This window comes from Rana temporaria, chromosome 12, assembly GCF_905171775.1.
Source record: "Rana temporaria chromosome 12, aRanTem1.1, whole genome shotgun sequence".
Taxonomy (NCBI): Eukaryota; Metazoa; Chordata; class Amphibia; order Anura; family Ranidae; genus Rana; species Rana temporaria.
The window spans coordinates 37,357,729-37,381,483 of NC_053500.1; the positions used below are offsets into that span (position 1 = coordinate 37,357,729).

General features: G+C 41.3%; 1 protein-coding gene across 1 annotated transcript; it reads left to right on the forward strand.

Moving 5' to 3' along the window:
* Positions 1 to 16,542: 16,542 nt before the first annotated feature.
* LOC120919485 lies at positions 16,543 to 22,189 on the forward strand. Its single transcript, XM_040331670.1, has 2 exons — positions 16,543 to 16,948; positions 19,182 to 22,189. Exon 2 carries the CDS (start codon positions 19,522 to 19,524, stop codon positions 21,907 to 21,909), a length of 2,388 nt encoding a protein of 795 aa, XP_040187604.1. The 5' UTR covers positions 16,543 to 16,948; positions 19,182 to 19,521; the 3' UTR covers positions 21,910 to 22,189.
* Positions 22,190 to 23,755: the final 1,566 nt, after the last annotated feature.

Consider the following 23,755-nt stretch of genomic DNA (forward strand, 5'->3'; position numbering starts at 1 on the left):
AAGTTCCTCCACCCCAAACTCTCTCATCCATGGTCTTTATGGACCTTGCTTTGTGCACTGGTGAGCAGTCATGTTGGAACAGGAAGGGGCCATCCCCAAACTGTTCCCACAAAGGTGGGAAAGTAACATGGTCTTGCTATGCTGATGTCTTAAGAGTTCCCTTCACTGGAACTAAGGGGCCAACCCCTGAAAAACAACCCCACATCATAATCCCCCCTCCACCAAATGATTTAGAGGGGTGGCCTAATACTTTTGGCAATATAGTGTAGATGAGCGAGTTTGGGGTGAAAGAACTTGACTGGCCTGCAAAGCGTCCTGTACTCAACCTAATAGAATACCTTTGGGATGAATTAGAGCAGAGACTGCGAGACAGGTCTTCTCATCTAACATCAGTGCCTGACCTCACAAATGCTCTTCTGGAAGAATGGTCAAACATTCCCATAGACACTCCTAAACCTTGTGGACAGCCTTCCTAGAAGAGTTGAAGCTGTTATAGCTGCAAAGGGCGGGCCAACTCAATATTCAACCCTACGGACTAAGACTGGGATGCCATTAAAGTTCATGTGCGTGTAAAGGCAGGCATCCCAATACTTCTGGAAATAAAATGTATATATAGTTTTCCCCCTTCTTTTTCTTGTGTTTACAGAGCATTTTTGAATATGAAATTACACACCTAACTTTTTATATATATATTTTCTAGGTGAATGACATTGGAAAGGCCAGGTACACTATAGAACCGCAAATGGTTTTGCTGGATTGTTTTTATGACGTTCGATTTAGAATGTTTCCTATGGTAATTTATTTGTTGTGTTGTAAAATAAAACTTCTTATACCATGTTTGTGTCTATTTTATTCATATCTGCCTTTCACTATGCTAAGCTATGCAGGATGGCAAAGAAATTTCTTTTTTCTTTTCAAATGTACCGTATATACTTGAGTATAAGCCGAGTTTTTCAGCCCTTTTTTTTAGGGCTGAAAATACCCCTCTCAGCTTATACTCGAGTCAGTGTGCCTTGGGCGTCCATTTTTTAAAACTCGCAGCTTTTTCCTGGTCCCGTCCCGTTCTGTGATAGGCGTTTGACACTGTGTTCAGTGTTCCGCCTATCACGGACGTTCTTTCATCCTCTGACTCAGTTTCCCAGCAGACACTGTGTTCAGTGTTCCGCCTATCACGGACCTTCGCTTGTCCGAGGATGAAAGAACGTCCGTGAGGAAGCCGCGAGTTTTAAAAAATGGATGCCCGCAGCGCAGCCTGTCAAGAATTTCAGGTACACTGCAATGTGCACAGTGATGTTGTAATGGGCACAGTGGGGTTGCAATGGGCACAGTGAGATAATGGGCACAGTGAGGTTGCAATGGGCACAGTGAGGTTGCAATGGGCACAGTGAGGTTGCAATGGGCACAGTAAGGTAATGGACACAGCGAGGTTGCAATGGGCACAGTGAGGTTGTAATGGGCACAGTGAGGTTGGACACACTGTGGCGTGCAAATGGGCACAGTGAGTCTTGCAAATGGGCATTGTTGACCCTCTTTTCCACTTACAGTAGCTGCTACATTCTCAACCTAGGCTTATACTCGAGTCAATACATTTTTCCAGTTTTTGGTGGTAAAATTAGGTGCCTCGGCATATACTCGGGACGGCGTATACTGGTATGTTGCTGTGTCCCTTGTTAATCCTCTAAGTGGGCCACATATTCTCCACACAAAACCCCTGAAAATACACAACTAGACCCTCCACAGCTCTGTTTTTTTCTCTTCCAAATCTGAGATTTTATAAATTAATTTAAGCATTAATTAATTTAAAAAAGCTTTAATTAACAAATTGGAGCTACATCCTAATCCAGGTGTTGTGTAGTCTGAGTGTCAAGGAAAAACAACCAGTACCCCATCTATCTGTAACATACCAGGCCCTATGATGTTATATACAGGGTCGTATTTAAACCTTGGGCGGCCCGGGGCACTTTAGGTTCGGGGGGGCCTCTCATACACAGAGTTGGTTTACATTCTTAACGACAGGAAAACATTTTTAAAATCGATGACAGAATGTAATTCTGAGGTCAGGCATGCAGTCAAAGGCCACCTACCTTAAGCTCTCTATTCGTGGTTCGGTTGAGCTACCAGTCCAGATTAAACCTTTAACCACTTGTCGACCGGCTGACACCAATATACGTCAGCAGAATGGCACGGGCAGGCTAGGGTTGCCACCTGTTCGGGATTGACCCGGACAGTCCGGGTTTAGAATCATGTGTCCGGGTTTCATGGGGCTTTGGGAACTCTGATTTAAGGGGGAATGCTGGGAACTCTAAAGTAAGTGGAAGATTTGGTGAGCAGAAACACCCTTGTACACAGCATTCGCCATTAAAAAAAAAAAATTGCCACGCACCACTAAAGTGTTCAGGGTTTGGCTTGAAGAAAAGGTGGCAACCCTAGGGCAGGCAAAGCAATGTACCTGTACGCCGATTTGAATCTGCTGCCCGCCGGACCCTTGGACTCGATGTCTTCCGGTGTCCCGCGATCGTGTCACGGAGCGGCAGAACGGGGAGATGCCTATGTAAACAAAGCATTTCCCTGTTCTGCCTAGTGACAGGACAATGATCTACTGCTCACTGTCATCAGAAGCAGTGATCAGTGTCTTGTCATTGGTAGCCCAGCCCCCTCACAGTTAGAATCACTCCTTAGGACACACTTAACCTCTTCCTCTCCCCCTAGTGGTTAACCTCTTCCCTGTCAATGTCATTTACACAGTAATCAGTGCATTTTTATAGCACTGCCGCTGTATAAATGACAATGGTCCCAAATGTGTCAGAAGTGTCTGATGTGTCCACCACAGTATCGCAGTCAAAATAAAAATCACAGATCGCCGCCATTACTAGTAAAAACAAAAATTATAATAACAAAAATGCCATAAAACTATCCCCTATTTTGTAGACGCTATAACTTTTGCACAAACCAATCAATATACGCTTATTGCGATTTTTTTTTTTTTTAACCAAAAATATGTAGAAGAATATATATCGGCCTAAACTGAGGAAAAAAAATGTTTTTTTATATATTTTTGGGGGATATTTATTATAGCAACAAGTAAAAGATATTGGGGGTTATTTACGAAAGGCAAATCCACTTTGCACTACAAGTGCAAAGTGCACTTGAAATTGCACTTGGAAGTGCAGTCGCTGTAAATCTGAGGGGTAGATTTGAAATGAGGGGAAGCTCTGCTGATTTTTACAATCCAATCATGTGCAAGCTAAAATGCATTTTTTTTTTGTTTATAGCGCAAAAGATAAAAAACGCAAAGGTGATCAAATACCACCAAAAGACAAAATATTACTTTCCCCTTTCATATTTGTACCCAGGTTGCTTGGCTTTCTGCTTCAGGGGTTGTGGCCAGGTGGGCACTGCCTTGCACAAATGGATGACTTGTCTTAAAGTTATCTGTTTTTGGAAGAGGCTACACTTTTTATTTACTCGGTAACTATGGTAAATATAAAGACGTGAGCATAGCCCTGTTAAACAAGCTGGTTGAAAATGTCCCGAGACACACAAAGACTTTAATTTACTTAAAGGTTTAGTAAAGGATTTTTTTTTCCTTTAAAATAACAAACATGTTATACTTACCTCCACTGTGCAGTTCGTTTTGCACAGAGTGGCCCCGATCCACGTCTTCTGGGGTCCCTCGGCGGCTGTCTCTAGTCCTCCCCTCAAGTACTGACCAGAGTCATGCGAGAAAGCTCGCATGGTGGTGAGTAATTGCGGGCGCGCTCCCGTGATACAGTGAGCGGCCACAGCCGCTCGCTGTATCACTCGGCCCCGCCCCTCGGCGGGCCGCGTCACTGGATGTGGTTGACAGCTGCGCCAGCCAATGACTGCGCTGCTCTTAATCTATCCGTTCTAGCCAATCAGCGGCAAGGCTGAGCAGCGAAGAGGATCTCGGGACCGCACAAGGGGTCAGGTAAGTAAAACAGGGGCTCGGGGGGGGGGGGGGGTTGGGGGGGTGCGGCGTCATCAGATGTTTTTCACCTTAATGCATAGATTGCATTAAGGTGAAAAAAAAAACTACAACCTTTTTAGTGGTTTAAATCGCTATTGCATCTGCATGGAAAAGGACAGTTATTGATGAAGTGCAAACTTACCTGGATCATGCTGAACGAAAAGATTGTGAGTGTCTTACGGGACAAGCAATCGCGTTTTGAAAAAATTTGGTCCCCCTGGCTTAGCTATTTGCAGGTACCAAACATGCAGAGTTGACCCCCAAGCTCAATAGAGTCTGACTCCCTGGTGGAATTACTTTATTCTCTTTCTGATGCCCCGTACACACGCGTGGGATTTCTGAGGGGAAAGCAGAGAGCCTGCTCGGGCAGTCTTTCCCCCTACACACGGACGGTTTTCCAGACAGGAAAACTGCAGTGGAGCTTTGGCTGGGAATCCCGGCCGTGTGTATGCTCCCTCGCAGTTTTTCCCATAGGAAAACTGCCAAAAACCGCCAGGCAAAAGTCCGCCGGTTTTTCCGGCGGGAAAAAAGAGAGCTGGTTCTTTTTTTTTTGTCCGGCGGTTTTTGGGAAGTTTTCCCATCTGAAAAACTGCGAGGAGCATACACACGGCCAGGATTCCCGGCCAAAAGCTCTCCTCGCACTTTTCCGTCTGAAAAACTGGTCGTGTGTACGAGGCATTAGACCTACTATTCTCTTTTCCATTCTCTCTTTTTTTTATGAACTTGGTACTCCTGTTATGTCCTGGTATGCTGAGGGGTCCCTGGACCCAGTACCTGGTCAAACAGATGTTTGAACCTGGCCCTAGGATGTTACTGGTTATAAGATGGAAGTATTGTTGTTATATAGAGCTTTTCACTGATGTTCAGTACTGATGGTTTCCTAGGTTTTAGGCCCATTTATATTTTCTATTTGGAAAATCAATGTTTCCCTCTCTTACAGGGTCCCCCATAGCATAGAACTGGTGTGATCCGACCTACACCAACTACCTCTATGCTTAATCAAAATAATTTGTTACTTGTTGCCTTATGTGTACCATTGTTTCTGTGTATGTAACATTGTCTAACTACTATTGTAACTATATTTTGTATTTCTTCTTATATTTTGGACAGAAAAAAAACGTAATAATAAAAATGATTGAGACATTTAATGAAATAAAGGATTATTTTCATTATTATTATTTATTATTATTAATATTATCGTTATTTTTATTATTTTATATATTTTTTATATTATTTTCTGTTATTTTTGTAGAGAATGAGTCCTTTCTGTGAGCAGGCCTGGGGGCGTTTGTCCCTTTAGCCCCCTTTTAAATCTGGTGCTGGATGCCCATACACCATTTGAATTTTCATCCAGTTCATGAGAAACTAGCTAAGAAGATGAGGAAAGAGAAATGGGACTATAGCGGTGCTAAATCATATAGTACCATGACAATGGAAAGCTCAAACACGATTTAAATAAACAATATACAGAAAAAGTTTATTTTGGATTATACAAAAATTATTAAAAGAAGAGCGGTAACACAATAAAGGTCATTCACAATAATACGATTCCGAGTAGTGGTTGCATTGAGGTTTCAGCTGGGTTGATTGATCATACGCTATCCCGACATGTTTCGCCTTTAGGCTTCATCAGGTGATGTATGCGTCAACCATACACAAGTAAAGCAACTATGAAAACAGAGAAAAAAGAAGAGTAAAATATATAGATAAACATACAGAATAACAAATATATGGTTATTGTGGGAAAAAAGCTTGAGATTACGCCCATGTTATGGGAGTTGAGTGAACGCATAGGTTTCAGTGGGCATGTAGGCAGGTTGCCTACTGTGTTCATGTTAGCCAGACTAGTGTGGCTGCCTAGGGTAAGTGGCGAAGGGGGTTATTCTGCTTTGCATTCCCTGCTCACATTCACTGTTTTTTTGGGGGGTTCAGCCTCCTGTCTTGTGATATATAACTCTGTTCTAAATCAGGCACAGTTGGGAGCTATTCTGAAGGATCTGCTGATGGATCTCCTGACTCTGGATATCATTGACCTTCCTGGCAATGCCACACGCTCTGACACACCAAGGCGGAAGGGAAAATATTTATTGGTGCAATACACAGTTAAAGCAGAGGTTCACCCTAAAAACATGTATATAACATTACATTCTGAATTACTTCCAACATTAACAGTATGCTGTTTGTTTTTTGTTTTTTGCTGTACATACCATATTATTGCTATTTTCCACCCGACTTCCGGGTACACACTCCCGCGGGAGTAGGCGCTCCTATGCAGAGGCGCAGTGTCATGTGGGACTTCGCCCAGATGATTGACGTCTTGAGAAAAACTTCCCCTCGGCGGATAAGGCGCGTCACAAGTTTCCGAAAGTAGCCGAACTGCGAGTCGGCTCTATACGGCGCCTGCGCACCGACTAGGAGCTGTGTAGAGCTGACTGCGCAGGCGCCGTATAGAGCTGACTCGCAGTTCGGCTACTTTCGGAAACTCTGAACAAATTGTAGCCTTTTATTAAAAGAAAGACAGCACTACAAGTCACAGCAAAATAAAATAAAACCTGACTGCTGACGCGTTTCACACTGAAACTAGCGCGTAGTCATCAGCTATGACTAAGCACTAGTTTCAGTGCGAAATGCGTCAGTGGTCAGGTTTTATTTTGCTGTGACTTGTAGTGCTGTCCTTTTTTTAATAAAAAGCTACAATTTGTTCCGAGTGCGGCTGTCCAGAGACAATCTTTGTTCCTGCTTTGCTAAGTGCATTGCCTGCACATGAGTTGTCTGCAACGGAGGAAATTCATCTGTGTTCCCACCTGGAGCGGCTATTCCCTTTTCCCCTGGTGGTCCTGGTGGCATTACCGGTTAATGACCGGCTCACGCTGATGTACGTCACACTGATCTTTTTTTGCTTATAGCGCAAAAAATAAAAACCGCAGAGGTGATCAAATACCACCAAAAGAAAGCTTTATTGGTGGGAATAAAAGGACGTCAAATTTGTTTGCAGACGAGAGATTTGGTACTTTGGGAGTCCGAGGTACAGGGCATTTGCATAGTCCAGTCTGGAGTTCACATTTCGGGACGACGCATTCGCAGTTCATTTGGCGCGGGGACGCGCTTCATTTAAATGAAACCCGCCCCCAACCCGCCCAATTTGAAATCCGCCAGAAATACACAACGCCGCCGTAACTTACGACGTGAACTCGCTGAGGATTCGAATATACGCCAGGTAAGGTACAGCGGCGTAGTGTATCTCTGATACGCTGCGCCGATCGAAATGTATGTGGATCTGGCCCACAGTCATTAATGTCTAAACGTTGGCAACAAAAGTGAGTACACAATTAGCCATTTTCCCTCCTCGCTGTCATGTGACTCGTTAGTGTTACAAGGTCTCAGGTTTGAATGGGGAGCAGGTGTGTTAAATTTGGTGTTATCGCTCTCACTCTCTCATACTGGTCACTGGAAGTTAAACATGGCACCTCATAGCAAATAACTCTCTGAGGATCTGAAAAAAATAACTGGTGCTCCACCTAAAGATGCTCTAGGCCAGTGATGGCGAACCTTGGCACCCCAGATGTTTTGGAACTACATTTCCCATGATGCTCAGCTACTGCAGAGTGTATGAGCATCATGGGCAATGTAGTTCCAAAACATCTGGGGTGCCAAGGTTCGCCATCACTGCTCTAGGCTATAAGAAGTTTGCCAAGACCCTGAAACTGAGCTGCAGCAATTTAACAGGACAGGTTCCACTCAGAACAGGCCTCGCCATGGTCTACCAAAGAAGTTGAGTCCACGTGCTCAGCGTCATATTCAGAGGTTGTCTTTGGGAAATAGACATAGGAGTGCTGCCAGCATTGCTGCAGAGGTTGAAGGGATGGGGGGGGTCAGCCTGTCAGTGATCAGACCATACGCTGCACACTGCATCAAATTGGTCTGCATGGTTTTCGTCCCAGAAGAAAGCCTCTTCTAAAGATGATGCACAAGAAAGCCCACAAACAGTTTGCTGAAGACAAGCAGACTAAGGACATGGATTACTGGAACCATGTCCTGTGGTCTGATGAGACCAAGATAAATTTATTTGGTTCAGATGGTGTCAAGCGTGTGTGACGGCAACCAGGTGAGGAGTACAAAGAGAAATGTCTTGCCTACAGTCAAGCATGGTGGTGGGAATATCATGGTCTGGGGCTGCATGAGTGCTGCCGGCACTGGGGAGCTACAGTTCATTGAGGGAACCATAATTGCCAACATTTACTGTGACATACTGAAGCAGAGCATAATCTCCTCCCTCCAGAGACTGGGCCGCAGGGCAGTATTCCAACATGATAACGACCCCAAACACACCTCCAAGATGACCACTGCCTTGCTAAAGAAGCTGAGGGTAAAGGTGATGGACTGGCCAAGCATTTCTCCAGACCTAAACCCTATTGAGCATCTGTGGGGCTCCTCAAACGGAAAGTGGAGGAGTACAAGGTCTCTAACATCCACCAGCTCTGTGATGTCGTCATGGAGGAGTGGAAGAGGACAAATTTACACTGTTATACAAGCTGTACACTCACTACTTTACATTGTAGCAAAGTGTCATTTCTTCCGTGTTGTCACATGAAAAGATAGAATAAGATATTTACAAAAATGTGAAGGGTGTACTTACTTTTTGTGAGATACTGCATTTGCCATAGATTGTAGAATCTATACTTTGCCTACAGACAAAATAATATGCACTAAACTTATTTGGTTTGTTGTTTTACCAAAGAAATGCAGAAGAACACATTTTGGCATACATTTATGAAGGAAGATTATTTATTTCCAAAATTTTAAAACAGAAACAAAGAAAAAACCCAGAGGTGATTGAATACTACTAAAAGAAAACTCTATGGGGCAGATCCACATACATACGCTGCACCCGGCGCAGATGTAAGATATGCTACGCCGCTGTAACTTACTTGGCTTTGGTTTGAATCCTCAACGAATTCGAGCCGTAAGTTACGGCGGCGTAGTGTATCTCTCACGGCGTAAGGGGGCGGAATTCAAATTGGGTGGGTAGGGGGCGTGTTTCATTTAAATGAAGCGCGTCCCCGCGCCGAACGAACTGCGCATGCGTCCGTAAAAACTCCCAGGGTGCATTGCTCCAAATGACGTCGCAAGGACGTCATTGTTTTCAACGTGAACGTAAATGGCGTCCAGCCCCATTCACGGACGACTTACGCAAACAACGTAAAATTTTCAAAATTAGACGCGGGAACGACAGCCATACTTAACATTGAGTACGCCACCATATAGCAGCTTTAACTATACGCCGGAAAAAGCCGAACGAAAACGACGTAAAAAAAAATGCGACGGCCGGTCGTACGTTCGTGGATCGTCGGAAATAGCTCATTTGCATACTCGACGCGGATTACGACGGGAACGCCACCTAGCGGACGCCGAAAAATTGCATCTAAGATCCGACGGCGTACGAAGACGTACACCTGTCGGATCTAACACAGATGCCGTCGTATCTTGTTTTGTGGATACCAAAACAAAGATACAACGCGCAAAATTTGAAATTACGCGGCGTATCAAGAGATACGCCGGCGTAATTTCTTTGAGGATCTGCCCCTATCTGTGTAAATGTAATGTCATTCAAAGTGCGACAGCTCTGGAGTCTGAAAATTGACCTGGACAGGAAGGGGTGAAAGTGTCTGGTATTGAAGTGGTTAATGACTAACTGGGATGGGAAAAAGTATCATTCTCAACATGGAATCCAGGCAAACAGCTAAATGCACAATGACTCTTCGGATTAAAATGGTGGCAGTTGCTATTTTCTATGTTGGCAATGTTTGCGCAAGTGTTTATCAAACACGTATTTCTAATAAAAAAAAACAATCAAATGTATTTTATCGCAAACAAACACAATATTGTACGCATTTTTGGGGGGGGTAATTTTACCATAAAAAAACATGGGGTTGTGTTGAGCAAAACTATATATGCCCAGCCTTAAAGGAGTTGTAAAGAATTTTTTTTTCACCTTAATGCAGGGAGCCATGCTGTACCCGCATCACCGAAGAGGGAGAAAGACTGAGCCACTGCCAGAGTACAGACATGCTACACTACTAACTAGAGTTGGTCTGGGCAACCCAGAGTGAGCGAACATCCAGCCAGAGGGATCAATGTTGCGGTTTCACTGGGTCATTATCCATTACTGTTCCCAGGGACTGAGCCATTAGGAAGTGCCTGACCTGCTATCCTCTAGGCCTTATTGACCGCCACAACAAGCTCCAACGCTGGGCCTTTGACCCAAAAATAGGGGGGTGGGGAGTGACACCATTTTTCCAGCACTAGGTGACACTGTGGGGTAGATTCAGATAGATTAGCGGATCTTTAGATCCGCGTAATCTATCTGATTTACGATCCGCCAGCGCAAGTTTGAGAGGCTAGTGATGTATTCAGAAAGCACTTACCTCAAAACTTGCAGCGGCGTATCGTAAATCCCCCGGCGGAATTAAAATTCCGCGGCTAGGGGGAGTGTAGTATTTAAATCAGGCGCGTCCCCACGCCGATTTAACTGTGCATGCGCCGTCCGCGAATTTTCCCGGCGTGCATTGCTCCCAATGACGTCGCTAGGACGTCATTGGTTTTGGCGTGAGCGTAACTTGCGTCCAGCGCTTTTCTGAATCGACTTACGCAAACGACGTAAAAATTCAAAACTCGGCGCGGGAAGGACGGCCATACTTAACATAGGATACGCCTCACATAGCAGGAGTAACTATACGCCGGAGAAAGCCGAACGCAAGCGACGTAAAAAAAAAAACGTCGGGCGGGCGTTCGTTTCTGAATCGGCGGAAATCAGCATTTGCATATTCGTCGCGTAAAAAACCGAAGCACCACCTAGCGGCCGGCGGGGAATTGCAGCCTAAGATCCGACGGTGTAAGTCACTTACACCTGTCGGATCTTAGGGAGATCTATGCGGAACCTGATTCTATGAATCAGCCGCATAGATCCGACCGTCGGATCTCAGAGATACGACGGCGTATCAGGAGATACGCCGTCGTATCTCTATCTGAATCTCCCCCTGTATAGTTTACAGTGAAGGGGGACACAGTAACCAGGGAGGGGGGGCAGATAACAGATGCACACATGGAGTGAAGGGAGGGGAGGGGGGGTAAGGGGATATGTGCTGGGTGCTTTGGGAGGGGAGAGGATATGTGCTAGTGGGGGAGTCTGATCCTCCCCCCATCACTATCACATGTCCTCTACCCTCCCAAAGCACCCAGCACATATCCCCTTACCCCCTCTCTCCCCCAAATGAAATGAGGCTGCATCCCTGTGTCCTTTTCCTGCGGTGTCCCTCTCTGTCCTCTTCCCGTGGCGTCCCTCTATCCTCTTTCCCCAGCATCCCTCTGTCCTCCTCCCGCGGCATCCCTCTGTCTTTCCCCTATGAAGATGTCAGGGCGGGCCTTAAAAGGAAGGGGTGTGGTCTTGACAGGAAGGGGTGGGTCATCGTTAAATTAGGGAGTGCACGTGTTTAATCAGGCCTAGGGCAGCACATGTTGAGGGCATGCAGCCTGGTACGGTTCAGGAGAGGGGGGGTGCTCGCTCGTTCCCCATCCCCTTTCCTGACCGGCCGGGCTGCGTGCTCGCATAAGGGCCTGGTATGGATTTTGGGGGGACCCCCACGCCGTTATTTCGGCGTAGGTGGTTCCTCTTGAAATCCATACCAGACCTAAGGGCCTGGTATGCTCTTGGAGGGGGAACCCATGTCAGTTTTTTATTTCAAATTTGGCATGAAGTTTCCCCTCCTGAAGGCAACTTAAAGTCGCGTTGTAAGTCGCCCCAAGTCGCGGTGAAGTCGCTCCAAGTCGCGCTGTGATTCATACTCAAGTCGTGTCCAAGTTGCCTCCCAAAGTCGCGCTGGAAGTCGTGTTACCCCTGTGTGATTGGACTCTCAAGGAACCTATTTAGAAAATAAAAAGCAAACCTTTACAACCAGTTTAACTACAGGCAGAAGAACCCATAGCTAGAATACAATACACATGTGCATTCGTTTTCGTCCGAATGCATTTTCGTCCGAATTTCGGGTATTTTTGTTATCGTTTTAACAAACAAAAACGAATGCGCAGAATCCGAAATTCAAAAGATCCGACATAAAAAATGCTTTATTTTAGTTTTCGTTGCTACAACAGTTTCAATATAGATAGGAGATTCGACATGACGCTGACAATAGCAATCTGTGTCTATCGAACCTGTGGTCGAATGTGCCTAACCTAACTCTATTAGTCCAAGATTATACTACATAGAGAGGAAAGATTTGACATTATAGAGACAGTGTTGGGGTAGACCATTCGACATGAACGACAAAGATTCGACGAAGCAGCGGAAAACATACAAACGTTGAATCTGTCATTAAAGGCTTATGGTGTCTGTCGAAAATTCGAAGAAGATTCGATGATGCAGCTAAACTGTACGACGCCGCAATCGTACATTTCTAGTCAAATGCCTGGCCCATAGGCTATAGAAGAATTTGAATGTTGGTTGACTAGTAATAATTATTTATAAATATAATTATTACTAGTGTCATACAACATTAGAATTCTTCTATAGCTTGTAGGCGGAACATTGGACCGGAAATGTACAATTGCGGCGTCGTACAGTTTTGTTGCTCCGTCAAATCTTCTTAGAACATTCGACAGACACCATGAGCCTTCAATGACAGATTCGACTTTAATTAATTCGGATTTTCGGACAAAAGCATTTTGTAACGAAACAAAATAAATAAAAACGAATTTGGGGAGTAACTAAATAAATGTATTTTTCGGACGAAAACGAAATTCCGAAAAAAATATTTAAGTGTGCATATGTCTAGAATACAATGAAACAAAAAATACAAGAGCACAAAATACAAGAAACAAAAAATACAAGAGCACAAAATATCTTATACAGTATTTAGCAAATTAAAATTGGGGTTCACTGGAGTATCTTTCCCTTGTATTTAGTGCACCATTACCTTTTAGGCCTCGTACACACGACCGAACATGTCTGCTGAAACTGGTCTGCTGACCAGTTTCAGCAGACATGTTCGGTCGTCTGTACGTCCGACCGGACAATTTTCCAGCGGATCGGACAGTTTTCCAGCGGACAAATGTTTCTTAGCATGCTAAGAAACATGTCCGCTGGAAGCCTGTCCGTCGGACGTGTTCGGTCGTCTGTACAGACTTACCGGACATGTCCGCTGGGCCGCCATCCCTCGCATGCGTCAAAGTGATTCGACGCATGCGTGGAAGCATTGACCTTCCAGGGTCGCGCACGTCGCCGCGACGGCGCGGCCACGTCACCGCGCTGTCTGTCCACGCGGATTTCGGTTTGATGGTGTGTACAACCATCAGACCGAAATCTCCGAGCGGACATGTCCGCTCGTCTGTACGGGGCCTAAGCCTATGCCAGTTTTTGAGCACATTTGCCTTTTTTACATATCAGGTATTGTATTTCCTCATAACATTCAGGGTACAAATATATCTGTGCTCTGATCTTTATAACATGTACATATCAAATAAAAAGAATACCAGGGAAATCGCGACCAACATAAAAAAATATGCTGAAAGACTTTTAAATGAGCAAGATCATAATCAAAGGGATGTTTACATTGTAATGTTAAAATAGTTCTCTTGAAAAGTAGGACATTTCACCGAAAGCAATTGCTTTACCAGCATACAATAGATGGACTGAAATTGATAAATTATGGTTGGCCCCAGTCCACCCAAACAACTTGTGGAATGCTAACGTGGACTTGCCCTCTACCTCTCTCTTGCATGGATTCAGAAACAAGATACGACAGCGTATCTCCCGATACGCGGTCGTATCTTTGAGATCCGACGGTCGGATCTATGCGACTGATTCATAAGAATCAGTTACGCATAGATCTTCCTTAGATCCGACAGGTGTAAGTGACTTACACCGTCGGATCTTAGGCTGCAATCTCCCGCCGGCCGCTAGGTGGCGATTCCATTTGTATACGCGACGAATATGCAAATGAGGAGATCCGCCGATTCAGAAACGAAAGCCCGCCCGTTGCTTTTTTTTTTACGTCGTTTGCGTTCGGCTTTTTCCGGCGTATACTTACCCTTGCTATATGCGGCGTATCCAATGTTCGTTCCTGCGTTGAGTTTTGAATTTTTACGTAGTTTGCGTAAGTCGGTCGCGAATACGGATGGACGTAATTTACTTTCACGCCGAAACCAATGACGTCCTAGCGACGTCACTGGGAGCAATGCACGGCGGGGACGCGCCTGATTTAAATACTACACTCCCACTTGCCGCGGAATTTGAATTCCGCTGGGGGAGTTACGATACGCCGCCGCAAGTTTTGAGGTAAGTGCTTTCTGAATACAGCACTTGCCTCACAAAATTGTGGCGGCGTAACGTAAATCAGATAGGTTACGCGGATCTAAAGATCCGCTAACCTATCTGAATCTGGCCCGATGGCATTACTCTGTAATTTATGGAGGCAGCTGAAGCACAAACACTCTCATGTTAGCGGCCTCTTTATTGACCGCTTTCCTATTCAATCCCCAAATTCCAGACATCTCACCTCTCAAATGATATCCCCTTGGCCACCTTCAGTTACACCACTATGCCCTCTCCTTTGCTCCCACATGGCAATTCTCATCTAAACTGACCCCCTTTAAGTATATAGTCCTCACAAGCCTGCCACAAAAAGGCTTACAGTGGATGTAAACCCAATTCATAAAATTTGAGCTGGGCACATATATCCCTTATATAATATATAAGTCCCTTAGCTCTCTCCTGAACTGTTCCTCTGTTATCAGCCTGATAACTCCTGACAAATTCTCTGACACATCAGAAAAAAGCAGCCTAAAATTTCAGTCAGGGGAGGTTGCTAAAATACATTAGCAGGCAGCTGGCCCTATTACAAAACACCTCTGAGGCCGCGTACACGCGGTCGATCCAAACCGATGAGAATGATCCGACGGACCATTTTCATCGGGTCACCGCTGAAGTGGCCTGATGGTCTGATGTGCGTACACACCATCAGTTCAAAAACCGATCGGGTCAAAAGGCGGTGACGTAAAACACACGACGTGCTGAAAAAAACAAAGTTCAATGCTTCCAAGCATGCGTCGACTTGATTCTGAGCATGCGCGGGTTTTGAACCGGTGCTTTTGTGTACTAACCATCGGTTTGGACCTATCGGGCAGCGGTTCATCGGTTCGATTTTAAAGCAAGTTCTCTAATTTTTGTCCGAAGGACGACAGACCGATGGGCCATACACACGGTCGGTTTGGACATATGAAACTGGACTTCAGGCCGTTTTTGTCGGTTTGGACCGACCTGAGAGTCTCTGCCTATAATTAGAGGGGGGTGTGTGCCTTTCCTTCAATTAGTTATCTTGGCTATATGCCCAGACATCACACTCTGTGTTAAACAGGAAGAGAACATTTCCTAACACGATCTGGACTTTCTAAACAGTATATGAATGTGAAGACAGCAGATATACATGTAAAACATATGTACATAGTTACATAGTGCCAGATTCAGGTACAATTACGTTACTCCTCGGCAGCGTAACGTATCCCATTTACGTTATACCGCCGCAGGTTTACAGCGTAAGTGCCTGATTCACAAAGCTCTTACCTGTAAACTAGTCTACCCTCTCTGTATACACTAGCCCCCATATATATATATATATATATATATATATATATATATATATATATATATATATATATATATATATATATATATATTTACAGGGCTTTTTTTCAGTGGGAACGTGGGGGAACGCAGTTCCGGCACCTCCAGAACTGAATGTATGTAATGGCAAGGGGTGCTGGGTGTGCTGAAGGGTCTATTGTTATATTCTAAAATCCCTTCCGGAAGGATTTTATAAAGAATATATATATTCTTGTTAATATGAATGAATGTGAGACTGTTTGAGCTATTAATTTTCTTTTGTAATTCGCTGGATTCGATGTTTGAAACTCCAAAAACGTATAAGTTTGAATATGAAATATATATATATGTTCATTTGAAACGTTTAATGTTTTAAGTAAAGAATTGTATTTGATTGGAATGTGTTCTCCTATTGAGGTAATTCATATGGCTGTTTCTCAGTGATTGATTAGCTAGGCCACATTCTGTTTAGAATGTGATTTTAGCTGTGTCTGCAGACCTTTCACCTTTTCTTACCTAAACAAGCCATTTCCTCTTGAGATCTACAGAATATTTAGACTATGTTCTCAGGAGCCATTTCCTATGTAAAGGTTGAGATAGATGTAAAACAGATGTTGTATCAGGTTTTCATTTTAAGTCACACCCTTTTGGGAGGGTATTTGTCTGAGCGCGAAATTCAGACAAAGAAATGTCTTTGATATATAAACTATAGGTCTGAGGGCTTTGGTAGCTTTCTTCTATTCAGCCACCAAGAAGAAGCTCACATTGACAGACATTCATTTTGCAAACATACGGAAGCAAGTTTTGGAACACACATCTGATTCATTTGAAATTCTTATTTTTTGAACTCTTATTTGAAGCTATTTGATACATTTAAACTGTTTTTGTACTTATGTTAAGTGTGTACATTAAACACACGTTTTTTTATTCACGAATCTGTCTCACGATCGATTTAATAGCAGTAAGTGTGCTATTTAAATATAAGTCAAGTTATCAACTTTATTTCATTGGCTAAGCCAGCCAGGCTTTGGACGATTTTCAAATATTATACCACTTTCTCAAAGTGCTATCGAAGGGCAGAGAAGTAGAGTATTGAGTAATTTTTGAAACGTCTGACGAGAACCTAGAAGTCAACAATCAGCCAGTCGCTCATTTTGTCGCAGTTTTTTTACAACTGTCCCTTATATCGAAAGGGGGAACATGTTAGTACTGAGAGAAACTACGGAAAGAGTTTGACGAGAGCCTAGAAGTATTGATTTATCGTGAATGACCTGGAGATTCGTAGAACACGGAAGACTTCTTATTCGGTGAGTAAAATCATGGAATGTTTTAAATGTTCAGCTGATGAATGTCAAGGTTTATCGAAACAGATTTGTTATTCTGTTTTATGGAAGTCGTTATATTTGCAATGTTTAGAATCTAATCTGGCTATTGATGCAGAGAGATTCTCGTTAGCTAAAATTAAAAGGAAATTAAGTAATGTAATGAAACTAGTTACAGATTTTAATTCAATGATTTCTGAGGTAACAGAAATACATTCAGAGGACACTTCGGGTAATGCAGGCAATATGCAAACACATGAGAATGTATCTACTGCAGCTAGTTGTTTAAATTGTGGAACTGTATGTAATTATGTTGAGCGGAGTGAAAAAACGCAGTCAGATATAGTATTAACAGAATTTGCTCAGTCCTCAGATAAAATGGAGGAGGTATCACATGCAGGGAACCAGAATAATGTTATTGCAGCAGACATTAGTAAAAACACAGTGAATGTTTTTGAAAGCATTTCAGGCAATAGTGACAAGGAATGTGTTACGTTTGTTTATTCTAAGAAGCAATGTGTTTATCCATCGTCATATGCACAGAGAAAGCAAGTTTTCAAATGTTCTTTATGTCGCAGGAAAGGTCATATGGCAAAATTTTGTTGGTCAGTGAGTGACAGGAAGTCACATAATTTCAAAACGTCTCCAAGGCGTTATGAAGTTTACTCTGTAAGATGGAGTAATCATAGGAGGTATAATTTTCAAGTTAGACAAGAAGAACAATATTATTTAAAGTACAATAAGCCATTTGTTACTTCTAATGTTACGCTGGGAGGAAAAAATAGGCATGTTCCTTAGTGAGCGGCATGGAATTTATGATTTTTGGTTATGACTTTTTGGCTATGATTTTTGGTATTGCATAAGGATTATTGAATAAGGTTTTGATGTAAGTTCGACAGATTTCATGTTGGGAATCAGAAAGTTGAATATTTTATTTTTCTGGCAGAATTGCAGACAATTCTGAAAGAAGAGATTTTAAGTGGAATATATGTAACGTCTAGCTCATGAAAAGTGAAGTGAAATTTTAAGGAATATTAATTGGTTTAGGAAAAGAGACAGAATTTATTGTTTCTTTACTTGTATAGTGTAGTGGATGTGCATTGTGCAGTAAATGTAACAGATCATATTGAAGTTTTTTTAAGACATGAAGGGAATTGATTTTAATGATAAAAGAAATCGAATGAATAAGTAAGGATTTATATATGTGTATGTATGTAGTGTTATTTGTTTCAAACATTGAGTACAATATATATTATTCCTATCTCAGCTCTTCACAGTCCATCCTTAGTAATTTTGGAGTAAGTGACATACATCCTTGTGATTTAAATTTCGCGGGGTTTTGCTTCCAAAGCTCTCCTTTGTAAGAAAAGGTGGGGGCCAAAGGGGGACATGCAGACGTGCTGACAGCCTGATAGGAATCACACACACACACTTTTGAAAAATCACACACACGAGGAAGTTGATCCAGTTTGAAACACATACACATACGCACAATATATATATATTTATACTATCTTTATTAGTATTTTGAGGTTTCTATTTAAGAGACTTTAGCAAAGGAAGTAGGTTTTACATGGTGAAATGGTGATTCAACCTGAATTGGTATAATTGTTGCAAGGAAAACAAACACACAGATACCCTAATTTGCTGAAGAACAGAAAAAGGAATTTTTGTTCCTCTACAGGTTGATTCGACATCTTCTATGGTTCATGAGAACGTTGATGTTGCGTCATGACTTTCAATGGGTTTTTGTGTCTTGTTATATCTCAACACCTTTAGGGAATTCACTAAATTCATTCATGAGAGTTTAGGTCACTTTGGTAAAAGAAAAACTGTTTGATTTTCTTATAGTAAAGTTTTATTGGGACAAAATGGAATACACAGCAGACAGTGTAATTTAATCTTGTTTGTTTTGAGATGAAGTTTCAGAAGTACAGCATTTTCTGTAACACTGTGAATTTACTGACAGGAAGGAAAATGTCATTTGGTTTTTCAATGAATTTTTTTTGTCTACGATGCACAGAGGGGCAATAGAGAAAACATAATGATTAATGGTGGAAGTTCAAAGACCTCTCAATTCAGTGGAATATGCACGTAGACAACAAAAATATGGATATACATTGATTAGTGAAAATGTTATATTATGAGATGATAATGTTATTTTATGAGATAAAAATTTATATTTTGAGATAAATGATACTGCTTTTCTTTTTTCTAGGAATGATTTTTACAAAAATTGATCAAAGAAGGAAAGATGACTACAAAAGAGATGAAAAATCTTAAAGAAAGAAAGTTGATCATCATCGTCATCGTCAGGATTCATTTTTTCTCTATTGACATTTTTATCAGTGGTAAAATATATCACAAACTGTTCCAGCCATGTAGAGGTTAACAGGATTGACAATTTTCTCAAAGACATTACAGTATTAAGAAGCAAAAGAAATGTGGACAATGATATTAATGTAGATAACAAATTGGATAGGTTTAGATATACCAATGTCAATACAGCTGATGATTTGATTGGGTATATAGCTGTAGGACAGGGGTATGAGCATTGTATGGAATTATATTTCATTCATAGTAATGAGGTGGAAATCGAAGTTAAAATAGAGTCGAAAACAAGTTTTGTTAAAATGCAAGGATTTTATAGGGTTAATAATTTAACCAAGATTTTTGAATGTAATATACTGAAAAGAGCTTTTTGGACATTATTTGTAAAAGGTAATGATTCAACAATTTGGTCTGGAGATGTCAATAATGATGTGGTAAGCTCTGGGAAAATATTTTTTCCAGTAGACCAGTATTATTACCTTTTTCAAAGTTTTGTACAAATATTAAATCCAAAACATTTAAAAATAATTGGAGATAAAAAGGGAGACATTGTAAGAAAATGGGATTTTAGAGTAATAAGAAAATCTACTCAGTTACGAGTCAAAATTAGTATTACTGTGGTAGATATTATTGTTCCAGAGATAAAAGTGTCACCACAGTCTTTAAAAGTCATTGAAGATGAAGATGGATTGAATTTGATGTGTAGTACTCAGATATATTTACCTCAAAATTCATTGTTAACTTGGAAAAGGAATGGTGAGTTTTTGGGTAGTTTTTTCCACAGTACAACTAATATAATTCACAAAGGAATTTTTGGTAATGTGAATTGGATCAATGATAAATTTATTTATCATCAATCAGGTGTATCTTTAAATGATACTGGTATATATGAGTGCTGCATATTAATAGAAGGCTATCCCTTGAAATGTGCTAATGCAAGTATAATTGTCATGTCCCCAGGGAAAACTCCATGTGTTGGTAAAAACAGTGTTTTTGCTAATCCCTTCCAGATTAACCATTTACAATCCAGAGCTCTATTGAGAGAAGGAACATTCGTCATTATATTGTGGAACTTTAATATTTCAGAATGGAAAATTTCTACAAGGTTTCCACAATGTCAAAGACATTTGGTTAATATGGAATTGGGTATTGAAAGATGGTTTGGAATCAATAGTCATAACAGAAATAGACGTGGTATTGTCGAAGGAGCCCTAGGGGGCATAGGTATAATTGGCAGCATTGCAAATAGTATGGATATTAACACGTTAAAATCTGATCTTGAGTCAGCAGGTTTAGTGGGAAGTAAAGGTTTTAAGATCCAAAGAAACTTAAATCAGATATTAGAAGATATGGTTATTAAAACAGCCAATGTAATGGGTCCATCCATACTACATCTTCAGAATATTACTCTCAATTTAATGACTAGTGAAGAACATTCACATATTGCCAGATTATGTTTAGAAATTCAAACAGAATATTCCACTAATTTTAAAATAATTGCACAAGCTTTTCAGAGTGGAGTTACCCCTCTTGGTATATTGCAGAATTTACCCAGAGAATATGCATATGCAAGAAATCATACTGATTTATGGGTAAATAAATGGTTAGGATGTAGTCAGGATGTATGTTACAGTTCTTCTATGATTCCTATAGCAGGGAGAGAACAAATTTTGGTTCCAATTACTGTTTTGGGATTACCAATTAGTGATACTCAATTATTATTTTATAAATTGCAGTATACAGATTTTGCGCTTAACAAGGATAATTTGGAATTAGAACAATTAGATTTGTCATCATGTTTACAATTTCAGTCTAAAGTTCTTTGTTTACCTAATCAAGATAAAAGGATATTTCATTCTTGTTATCATAATCATACATTATGTTCTGCAAGAATAGAAACATTTGAAGCTTCTTCTGAATTAACTACTCTTGTAGATAAAAGGAAAGTTTGTTTTCAGATCATGAAAGATACAGAAAGGGTTCAGACTTTCTTTTCCTCTTGCACAAACACAGAAAACCTAAAACGGGGATTGTATTGTGCAGAAGGTGATTTAAGGGCCATAAATGTAAATGGTATAAGAACTAATTTATCTCATCTATCATTGAGAAATGTTAGTGTTAGTCCGACATTATATAATTTGTCTCAAATAGATGAGTTTCCATGGAGAGAATGGGTTAACATAATTCAAAAGGATCAAGGTTTATTAATGGCTCTAGCTAAAGAACTCAGGAATGCAGAGATATCGTTTAAACATGAGCAAGGGAATTTGCAAGAGGTAGTTCACCAATGGTCCACTTTGACAGGTTCCAGCTGGTGGCATCAATTTAAAAATAGTATATCTATTTGGGGAAAAACTTCAATTACTTCCGCAGCAGGAAATATTTTATCACATCCTATAGTTATTATTTTTATTATTATTATGTTATGCATTATATATCAATTATTTTTAATGTTTAGAATGAAAAAACTGTATAAGCAAATCAGAAATGAAATCAAGAAAGGTGACGATATGTTGCAAAATAAGCTTAAAAGGAGATTAGGTTTTGGAGTTGCAAATTCGATGACAGGTGACAATGCATTTGGAGTTATTAGATCAAAGTCAGAGTGTTTGTGACATAAATGGGTGTATAAATGATTAGGAAATATGGTCATTATTCATATTTCAGAGGGGAATGTTATATTCTAAAATCCCTTCCGGAAGGATTTTATAAAGAATATATATATTCTTGTTAATATGAATGAATGTGAGACTGTTTGAGCTATTAATTTTCTTTTGTAATTCGCTGGATTCGATGTTTGAAACTCCAAAAACGTATAAGTTTGAATATGAAATATATATATATGTTCATTTGAAACGTTTAATGTTTTAAGTAAAGAATTGTATTTGATTGGAATGTGTTCTCCTATTGAGGTAATTCATATGGCTGTTTCTCAGTGATTGATTAGCTAGGCCACATTCTGTTTAGAATGTGATTTTAGCTGTGTCTGCAGACCTTTCACCTTTTCTTACCTAAACAAGCCATTTCCTCTTGAGATCTACAGAATATTTAGACTATGTTCTCAGGAGCCATTTCCTATGTAAAGGTTGAGATAGATGTAAAACAGATGTTGTATCAGGTTTTCATTTTAAGTCACACCCTTTTGGGAGGGTATTTGTCTGAGCGCGAAATTCAGACAAAGAAATGTCTTTGATATATAAACTATAGGTCTGAGGGCTTTGGTAGCTTTCTTCTATTCAGCCACCAAGAAGAAGCTCACATTGACAGACATTCATTTTGCAAACATACGGAAGCAAGTTTTGGAACACACATCTGATTCATTTGAAATTCTTATTTTTTGAACTCTTATTTGAAGCTATTTGATACATTTAAACTGTTTTTGTACTTATGTTAAGTGTGTACATTAAACACACGTTTTTTTATTCACGAATCTGTCTCACGATCGATTTAATAGCAGTAAGTGTGCTATTTAAATATAAGTCAAGTTATCAACTTTATTTCATCTATTGATGCTGACTGCTTGGGAATCTATTATTACTGGAGGGGACCTGTTTTTGCAGGGGGGTCTATCGTTGCTGGTGAGGAATGTATTGTTGCTGGGGGTAGGTCTTATGTTGCAGGGGGTCAATTGTTGCTGGGAGGGATCTACTGTTGAGCGAAGGGTCTAATGTTGCTGGCTGCTGGAGGGTCTTTTGATGCTGGTTGTTGGGAGTCCAATTTTGCTGGGGTAGATCTATTGTCGCTGGGGTGGGTCTATTGTCGCTGGGGCGTCCATTGTTGTTAGATCTATTTTACTGAATTTTTTGTAACCATTAACCACTTAACGCCCGCCGCACGACTATTTACGTCCGCAAAATGGCACGGACAGGCAGAATGGCGTATATATACGTCCTTGCTTTCTAGCGGGTGGGGGGTCCGATCGGGACCCCCCCGTGCGGCGGGCGGATTCCCTCGGGGAGCGATCCGGGACGACGGCGCGGCTATTCGTTTATAGCCGCTCCGTCGCGATCGCTCCCCGGAGCTGAAGAACGGGGAGAGCCGTATGTAAACACGGCTTCCCCGTGCTTCACTGTGGCGGCGCATCGATCGTGTCATCCCCTTTATAGGGGAGACACAATCGATGACGTCAGACCTACAGCCACACCCCCCTACTGTTGTAAACACACACTAGGTGAAGCCTAACACGTTCAGCGCCCCCTGTGGTTAACTCCCAAACTGCAACTGTCATTTTCACAATAAAGAATGCAATTTAAATGCATTTTTTGCTGTGAAAATGACAATGGTCCCAAAAATGTGTCAAAATTGTCCGAAGTGTCCGCCATAATGTCGCAGTCATGAAAAAAAAAAAAATCGCTGATCGCCGCCATTAGTAGAAAAAAAAATAATTAATAAAAATGCAATAAAAATATCCCCTATTTTGTAAACGCTATAAATTTTGCGCAAACCAATCGATAAACGCTT

Bases quoted from the DNA above. Each gene is read 5' to 3' on its own strand.
- LOC120919485 (XM_040331670.1), top strand. From the start codon at position 19,522: ATGGAATTATATTTCATTCATAGTAATGAGGTGGAAATCGAAGTTAAA.